Source organism: Homarus americanus, unplaced genomic scaffold (genome assembly GCF_018991925.1).
Source record: "Homarus americanus isolate GMGI-L3 unplaced genomic scaffold, GMGI_Hamer_2.0 scaffold33529, whole genome shotgun sequence".
Taxonomy (NCBI): Eukaryota; Metazoa; Arthropoda; class Malacostraca; order Decapoda; family Nephropidae; genus Homarus; species Homarus americanus.
In genome coordinates, this window is record NW_024714181.1 from 192,018 (window position 1) to 202,254 (window position 10,237).

General features: G+C 42.1%; 1 protein-coding gene across 1 annotated transcript in view; it reads right to left on the bottom strand.

Moving 5' to 3' along the window:
- Positions 1 to 5,828, bottom strand: part of LOC121878469 (teneurin-a-like) — a gene marked incomplete at its 5' end in the record, with an annotated part of 135,050 nt that extends 129,222 nt beyond the window's left edge. Inside the window, 1 exon segment of the mRNA XM_042384710.1 lies at positions 5,634 to 5,828. Coding sequence (XP_042240644.1) covers positions 5,634 to 5,828 — 195 coding nt within the window.
- Positions 5,829 to 10,237: the final 4,409 nt, after the last annotated feature.

The following is a 10,237-nucleotide window of genomic DNA, read 5'->3' on the forward strand; positions in this document are numbered from 1 at the left end:
TCCACCCATCTCTTTTTTTCTTCCCTCCCCTTTTCAATGGTGTGGCACCTGAATGGCACTTGGTCTGCTGAGGTTTTATATTAGGTTAGGGAGAAGGAGGAGGAGGGGGTGAGATGTGGGGGTGGATGGGTAGGTAAGAGCAAACAGAAGAAGTGGGTAGAAAATAAAGAGAAGGGGGGTATTACAAAAAGAAAGTAAACAGGGGGGGGGGGGGGGGGGGGGGGGGGGGGGTGCCCTTCCTTACACTCGCCCTCGGTCCTACCTATAATAACAACAACAACCAGTGATCAAGGATTGGCTATTTTCTGTGAATTGGGTTTTTACAAGCCACCAGGCGGACGGCCACCTTCATCCCCTGATACCGGCGACCCTGATACCACTAGGGGCGCTTTGGGGCCCTGCACCCTTCACCTCCTGCAGGATATGCACACCAACAGCCATGGTTTGGGCGTCTCTACACACCTGTCGGTGGTTGATTTGTAGACTGGCGCGTACCTGTGTTATGTGGCTAATGTTTTTCTTTCTTTCTTTCTTATCTTCCTTTGTTTATTTTCTCTCTTTCCTTTTTTTTTTTTTCTCTTCGTCCCTCCTCTATTTTCTTTCCTTACGTGCCAGTATGTCTACCTATCCTTCTAATTTTAACTCTTCATTCTCTTTCTTTTTCATCTTTATCAATATTTCTGTCTGTTCGCCGTTGTTCTCTCTCTCTCTCTCTCCTCTCTCTCTCTCTCTCTCAATTTACCATCTCAACCAAGACAGAATACAAATACTTCAACTAAATACTATATATATAAAAAAAAAGTAGGAAAATACCAAAATTCCTATACGATTTTATATTCTACTACATAATTATACCATAGGAAAAAAAAAATTCCTATGGCATTTTATATTTCGCTTTATATACCTTCCATAAATTACGCAGGTGTAGGTAAGCAGTAATACGCAATAAACAGGTGTAGGTACGCAGGAATACGCAATAAACAGGTGTAAGTACGCAGGAATACGCAATAAACAGGTGTAAGTACGCAGGAATACGCAATAAACAGGTGTAGGTACGCAGGAATACGCAATAAACAGGTGTAAGTACGCAGGAATACGCAATAAACAGGTGTAGGTACGCAGGAATACGCAATAAACGAGAATTAAAGCAAAATACAGAATAAAAAGGAGACATAAAACAAACCTTCGATAACAGAGGAGAAATCTTCTGAGAGAAACAAGGGAATAAATGAGGAGAAACGTGAGTAAATTATAATAATTCTGGAGATAATGAAATATTTAATAAATATGTGTAAAGATGATAATAATGTGTGAAAATAATTATATAAAAGGACTCATGGTGTGTGTGTGTGTGTGTGTGTGTGTGAGATAATGAATTTCACCAAAACACATTACTACCTAAACACAAAAACAACCATTAAAAATTCAAATTGTAAAATATATGAATAAAACCTAAAATAATAATAATAATAATAATAATAATAGTAACAATTGAAACACACACACACACACACACACACACACACACACACACACACACACACACACACACACACACACACACACACACACACACACACACAAAATACTAGACATGATACCACTACCAGCACACAACACCTCATTCTAAATACAATACGAAATATACTTCATACCTACAGCGATATACCACACACCAGGCGATATATACAAGTTATACCCATATGTGTTATACTCTAAGGGCAAGTTTAACATATATCGTTTCCACTGTCGATATACCTTCAGGTTATACAACATAAAGTGAAATATACTGAATACATCATTAACGATATACATCCTGTTATAATTATTACCTACAAGACGAAATATACCAACTAAATTATGACGATATACTTACACTACATATATGACTTAATATACTATACACCAGCAATAACGATATACCTACACTACATATATGACTTAATATACTATACACCGTCAATAACGATATACCTACACTACATATATGACTTAATATACTATACACCGTCAATAACGATATACCTACACTACATGTATGACTTAATATATTATACACCTGCAATAACGATATACTTCGACCTTATAGAGAGCGATATACAGACGGGAGTTAATTATCAAAACACCTGGTGGAAAGGAACACACCTGCTGCCTCCGGGAATGACTTAACTGAGGAGATAAAGTAAATGAAAATGTAAATAAATAAATAAATAAATATGTAAATAACGAAAGACAGGAAATTAACTAAAAAATATGATTAATTGTAAATAAAATTGAAAATAAAAAAAGAAGGATTTGTGAGTATTATAAACGTAAACACACATATATACGTACATAAATGCACACCAACATACATACATACATACACACACACACACACACACACACACACACACACACACACACACACACACACACACACACACACACACACACACACACACACACACACACACACACACACACACCATTATCTAGTGTGGTAAATCACAAATTTTCTTTTAATTACAATACAGCAGGTACTCATAATTACCCCTCAGGCCAGGAGGTGGGGGGATGGCCGGGAGGGGGATGGCGGGGGGCCGGGAGGGGGGATGGCAGGGGGGAGGGGGGGATAGGGGATTATCTGCACTCGGCTGCTGCCTGGTGCAAACTTTCCTGCCCTCATTAACATAATCTCAGATAAGAGAAAACACACACACACACACACACACACACACACACACACGAGCGACCTAGTAAATTATCCTGTGCATTACATAATGAATCGTTACCTGGCCGTGCAATTACATACATATATCGTTATGTAAATTACCAACCTTTCCTTGCAATCACCATTAGTTATTGCAGCTGTAGACTAATTAAGCTATATAAAATATCTCCTTCGTTATTAATGCAATAACTGTTAGAGACAAATTACCCTCCAGAAATTACCTCCTACCTCATAATGCAATTACTGTTATTGAACACGATGACAGTAGAGTTATAACGATGCATAAATAACACTAGATAAATCACCTCTTCCATAGTAATGCCATAACCATTAAGACTGTAAAACTATAGACAAAATAACGGTAAATAAACCACATTATTACCGCATTACAATCACGGTTATTTAAGACCGCGTATTAATACACTAATAACGGTATATAAATCACCTTTTCTACGTAATACAGTCAACGCCAATTACACCCCCATAATTATAGCCACCTTAACAGCCCAATTACTTTAACCTAACCTAACCTAACCTAACCTAACTTAACCTAACCTAACCTAATCTAACCTTAAATCAGAGTTCCGAAAATCCTGTAAAAAAAAATTACAGCCGAGAGTATTAGAAAAATATAGCTTAATGTGTACACTGTCAGAGAGCTTAAGGTGTGTGTGTGTGTGTGTGTGTGTGTGTGTGTGTGTGTGAGAGAGAGAGAGAGAGAGAGAGAGAGAGAGAGAGAGAGAGAGAGAGAGAGAGAGAGAGAGAGAGAGAGAGAGAGAGAGAGAGAGAGAGAGAGAGAGAGACTGTACAAAATAATTAGTTTCTTCAGGAGGTTGAAACATAAGAACACGGGGCTACAATCCTCTTATCACCACAGCATAAAAATTTTATACTCTGGCTTGACCGTCTTACACACACACACACACCCACACACACACACACACACCCACACACACACACACACACAGACTGTTTTCTAATTCTAACTTAAAATTTAGATATTAATTTAAATCTATATCAAAATCTGCTCAGGGCCTCAAAAGACTCGTTTCATACATACCAAATACTAATGGGTTAAAATCTAAGGCAAAATTTGGTATATTTATTTGAGAGGGGGCGGAGGGGGCTGGGGGCGGGAGAGGGGGGTGAAGGGAGAGGGGGGAGGAAGGAGAGGGGGTGAAGGGAGAGGGGGTGAAGGGGAGAGGGAGATTATTAATTTGTATTTTACGGAATTATTCATAAATTTTCACTTTTTGCCAATACCAAAAAGTCCAGGTTGAAAATGATCAGAGAAGAGTAGTAGTCGTAGTAGTAGTAGTAGTAGTAGTGTGGTGGTAATGGTGCTAGTAGTAGTGGTGGTAGCAATGTAGTAGTTGTAGTAGTGGTAGTAGTTGTGGTAGTGGTAGTAGTGGTAGTGGTGGTGGCTCTGCCGGACACACACAAGTCGACGACAGAGGCAAAAAGGTGGGGGGGAGGGGGGGAGGAGGGAGGGAAGAGGAAGGAAGGAGGGAGGGAAGGAGTGGAGGAGGGAAGGAAGGAGGGAGGGAGGGAGGAGGAGGAGGGAGGAGGGAGGGAGGAGGGAGAGGGAGGAGGGAGGGAGGAAGGGTGGAGAGTGGAAGGTGGGTGGAGGGAACAAGACCCAAGCTAGTTATTTCAGTTGGCTGGTTGTTAACACTGCCTCACCCCCTCACCCCCTGCCCCTCACCCCTCCGCCCCTCATACCCTCCACGCCTCACCCCCTCAGATTACCTCCGACCTCGATATTTCCTTTTGATACTCTTCCTGTCTCTCTCACTTTCTCTCTTTCCTTCCAACCCCCCCTCTCCCCCTCTCTCTCTCTCTCTCCCTGGCCACCATCCCCTCACCGCCCTGAGCCATGTTTTAAAACCCACACACACTCTCATCACACTTGTTCCTTCAGCCACACACACACACACACACACACACACACACACACACACACACACCAATATCTCGGAGCTACTTACAGCATAATAAGTTATCCTTGACGGAACAAACTAATTCTTCCTCACTAGAAGACTCGGAGGAATAATAATAATAATAATAATAATAATAATAATAATAATAATAATAATAATAATAATAATAAAAATAATAATAATAATAATAATACCTGGACTTGCCGGTTTTCTTCTATAACCCGTAAATACAGTTACATAATATGATCCTGAACAAATGACAGTCTACTTACCAGTCTAAACAGTTATACAGTTCATTAACACTCTATATGGCTAATAATCCTTATAATTATGACAGTCACTTACCAGTCAACACATCTTTTAACACTTAATGACGTCACCAGTTAACACATCTCTTAACACTTAATGACGTCACCAGTCAACACATCTCTTAACACTTAATGACGTCACCAGTTAACACATCTCTTAACACTTAATGACGTCACCAGTCAACACATCTCTTAACACTTAATGACGTCACCAGTTAACACATCTCTTAACACTTAATGACGTCACCAGTCAACACATCTTTTAACACTTAATGACGTCACTAGTTAACACATCTCTAAACACTTAATGACGTCACCAGTCAACACATCTCTTAACACTTAATGACGTCACCAGTCAACACATCTCTTAACACTTAATGACGTCACCAGTCAACACATCTCTTAACACTTAATGACGTCACCAGTCAACACATCTCTTAACACTTAATGACGTCAACAGTCAACACATCTCTTAACACTTAATAACGTCACCAGTCAACACATCTCTTAACACTTAATGACGTCACCAGTCAACACATCTCTTAACACTCAATGACGTCACCAGTCAACACATCTCTTAACACTTAATGACGTCACCAGTCAACACATCTCTTAACACTTAATGACGTCACCAGTTAACACACCTGGGGTACAAAATGACAAGTCACTTACCAGTCTGACAGTGGTCGCCCTTCCAGCCAGGTTGACATACACAGGTGCCGTCCACACAGGTGCCATGCCCATGACAGTCTGGCACCTCACAGTCAGTATCAGGTATGTCACACTCCCGACCCTTCCAGCCCACCTCACAGTGACACAGTCCACCGCCGTATGTGCCGTGGTTACTACACAACACTGGACAAACACCTATACGTGGGGAGAAGAGATGATTGTTAGGGGAGATGTACAGTACGTGGGGAGAAGAGGCTAAGGGGTGATGTAGTTGGGGAGAAGAGATGAAGTTAGGGGTGATGTAGGTGGGGAGAAGAGATGAATGTTAGGGGAGATGTACAGTACGTGGGGAGAAGAGGCTAAGGGGTGATGTAGTTGGGGAGAAGAGATGAAGTTAGGGGTGATGTAGGTGGGGAGAAGAGATGAATGTTAGGGGTGATGTAGGTGGGGAGGGGAGACTAAGGGGTGATGTAGGTGGGGAGAAGAGACGAAGTTAAGGGTGATGGAAGTGGGTAGATTACAATACAATAAATTAACAGCAAATACAGTAATTGCAGGTACAGAAAAACCTTTATAAAACCTGTACTGTAGAAATCGGGAAATTATAAATCCAATTAAAATGTTTACTTCTGGAAATAAAACAAGAGTTAAGTTAATAAGCATAAGGGTTAGGTTAGGTTAGGTTTGGTTAGGTTAGGTTTGGTTAGGTTTGGTTAGGTTAGGTTAATGAAGAACACTAGATTGGCTATAGGCACTTATTGTCACCATGCATATAAGGATCAATTCACTGTAACAGATTTGTCAATATATATATAGTGTGTGTATGTGTGTATGTGTGTGTGTGTGTTTAGGTATCGTCGTACTCGGGGCGTTAAGTTATCGTACTCTACCATGTTCAGAGGATTAAAGTATCGTACTCAGGGGGTAGACACTGTAATATTTTCCCGGTATAAAAATCCTGATACTCGAGGGGGTGAGCCATCGTACTCAGCAGGGGTGGTGTTATCGTACTCAAGGGGTTATATACGTTATCATCCTCTCGCAAAAATAACGCGGTAACTACGCCCAGAGTTTGGTTATAACGTAGAGTTCTTACTGAATGACGTAGTGTGTTTACGTTAAGAGAAGTGTTGGTCTACTGGGGTCACGGTAAAGCAGCGTTGTGGTTCTGGTGTTGTATCCAATGGCGTGTATGTGTGTGTGTGTGTGATGGGAGGGGGAGTGGGGGCTGACACCATCCAGCTGAACTAAAAACACCAATCCCACCATCCCTCCCCCACTCTTCTAGTCTCACTCTCCCCTCTTTCCTACTCCCCCCTCCCTCACCTCCCCCCACAACCACACCCCTCCCATATTCCCCCTCACCTCCCCGTATTCCATGAGATCCTCCTCACCCCCCCCACCACCCACACCTCCTCAAACCCCCCACTACCCATTACCTTCACTCTATTCACCCACATTTCACTCTTACTCACTCCACACACCTCCTCACCTCTTTCCAACACCTCCAGCGTAAGTAAATAAAACCTTCACAAAACACAAGGCTCGATAATCCCCACCATCCAAAATATTAGAATGAGTGGATGGGGGGTGGGAGGGTGGAAGGGGGGCATGGAGGGGTGAGGGTTGAGGGGTGGGCGTGGGTTTAAATAGAAAGTTAAGGGTTCGTGCCGGAGCTGTAGCCTGTTGGATCATGGGTATTGTCCAGCAGGACCAGCCCTCACGTACAGACACACACACGCACGCAATCTGGTCACTGTGTTGGTATAATGGTGAGATGGGGAGATAGAGAGGGGAAGGTAGTAAATCCTATATGATAAAATGCAGGAAAGGAAATTGGAAGGAGGTGGAGAGGTAGAATGAAGGAAAAAGGGGTGGGAAGGAGAGAGGAAAGGCATGGGAAAGGGAAGGAGGAGAGAGAACGAAGTAAGAATGTTAAAGGAAGGAGATGGAGTAGGAGAGAAGTGAAGAGGGAGGAGAAGGAGGAGGGAAGGACACACACACACACACACACACACACACACACACACACACACACACACACACACACACACACACACACTACCTTCACAAAGACAACAACAGCTGATCGCGCGGAGAAAATTACCAAATGTCAATTCACAAAATTGACAGTAAATGAACACACACACACACACACACACACACACACACACACACACACACACACACACACACACACACTTGAATGAATTTTCAAGACGGGAGAAAATGACAGAAGATGACAGATGATGACAGATGATGAATGCGACAATTGAATGAACTCCCAACGACAGAAAATGACAGGGAACGACAGAAAGCGAAGGAGGGGAATGAAAACTGGAACCAGGCATCAAAAATAAAATGACTTCTCGAGTGTTATGGTGAGAGAGAGAGAGAGAGAGAGAGAGAGAGAGAGAGAGAGAGAGAGAGAGAGAGAGAGAGAGAGAGATTTTTCTGTTAATTTCTTTGTCTTTTCTATTTTCTCTTTCGTTCTTTCCTATATATTTGGTTGTTTTATATTTCTCTCTTTCTCTGGTCTTTCTCTTTCTCTGTTTATCTCAATTATTCCCCTCCCTCTTTCTCTCTTTCATTTCTTCTTTATTCTCTCTCTCTCTCTTCCTCGTATCACCCCAATTACCAATATTAAGCTTTACTTTCATCCCATTAAAAGCTGCTTAAGAACCTCCCCGCTCTGGCCATTAAGCTTCTCGTTAAGCTTATTGAAACAGGTGTCATAATATTCCAATTATCTCCATTAACTTCACTTTAAAACAATTAAGGGTCATGTTAGGGGTTCAAAGTTGGCACCATGTGTGTGTGTGTGTGTGTGTGTGTGTGTGTGTGTGTGTGTGTGTGTGTGTGTGTGTACTTGTTAATACCACTGAGAATATTCCTCACTATCTTCCTCACATTTCAATTTTACAACTGTCAAAGGCACAACGAGAATACTTCCAATATCACCCTATGCAGGTAGGTACGGGGAGGGGGGAGGAGGGGAACGGGGAGGAAGAGGGGAGGAGAGGGGGAGGGAAGGGGAGGAGGGGGGAGGAGGAGGTAAGTGTTCAGGTACGCCTTCAACCTTTACATTTCCCTCATTAGTGAGTCTCTCACCTCACAGGTGTTCATTAAAGACTCTTATATGCGTCTTACCTTCTGCACCTTCATTAACAAAGTCCAGGTTTGTTAGGTGTGTGTGTGTGTCTTTTGTATGCTTTTAGTGCTACACCATCTCATATCAGCGATCTCCACCAGCTACTATGAAAGAGTAGAACCCTCGTCGTTAAGGTAGAATGTGCTGTCAAACACATAATGAAGATCAAAACTCCTCCCTAAAACACACGCCACACACACACACACACACACACACACACACACACACACACACACACACACACACACACACACACACACACACACACACACACACACACACACACACACACACACACACACACACACGGCAACTTGCTATACTGAAAGAACTCGACACTTGCATACAAAAACTTCATCACGAGATTCTACTTTCCACAACCAGAGAAGATAAGACACTACCTTACTATATATATATAAACTAGTACAGCTAATACTTAGGTAATTTATTATATCTAATCACCTTCCCCATCTTAATGACGAAAAAAAATATACTAAAAACAAAAGAAAAATATTTAAGTTAGTTACCCCTTCACGTGTATATTTCTGAGACCATTTTCTTTCGTCGGTGAAAATTACGTAAACAAACAGAGATCGGTTGGGATGTAATTTTGCCATGACACACAATAAAAACATCGCCAGACGAACGCTTGACTGTCTTCTGCCTGCATTGGCGTTTGTTTTGTTTACGATAATCTGAATATTAACTACAGGGGATCGGGAACCACGTGTCACTCACAAGAAGAAAACAATCACTAAGACTCGTGGAGAGGATACTAGCGTGTCAATAGCAGATATCAGCTGCTACTAGTCAATACCAGAATGGGAGTGAAAACAACTAATTTCAATAGTCATAGTAAATCATTCAATAGCAAAATTGATTCTATTTATCGTTCACATCATCCAGGAGAGAGAGAGAGAGAGAGAGAGAGAGAGAGAGAGAGAGAGAGAGAGAGAGAGAGAGAATCATTGACCAGTTTCTTTACTAACTTGTCTACCTATATATTGGCTCTCGATAATGAAGTCAAGGACCATAAGAACCATAACGACGCGCTAATACACGAGTCCTCCATCCTTAACGACAGTGTTGGATAGCTGGATCTTGTCCCCCTCCCCCCACAGTGACGCCATACGCATATCGTGACAGAGGTTGTATCTCCTACCTCCTCCCTTCCCCACTCACTTCCCTCTCACCTCACTCACCTCCCTCTCACTTCACTTTCCCCACCCTCATCCCTCTCCACCCACCCACCCATCCACCACCTCACCCTCCCTCAGAGACTATGTTAAACGTCCAATCAGAACATCACGCAAGGGAAGATTCTTCAACCTGATTGGCGGGAGTCGCTTAGGTGGGCGTCTTTGTTAAAGCCTCCTTATAAAATTACCTTTAGATAAACCAGGTAACTCGTACCGGCTCATAATATTAATGGCACTGATAATGGTGAACGTAG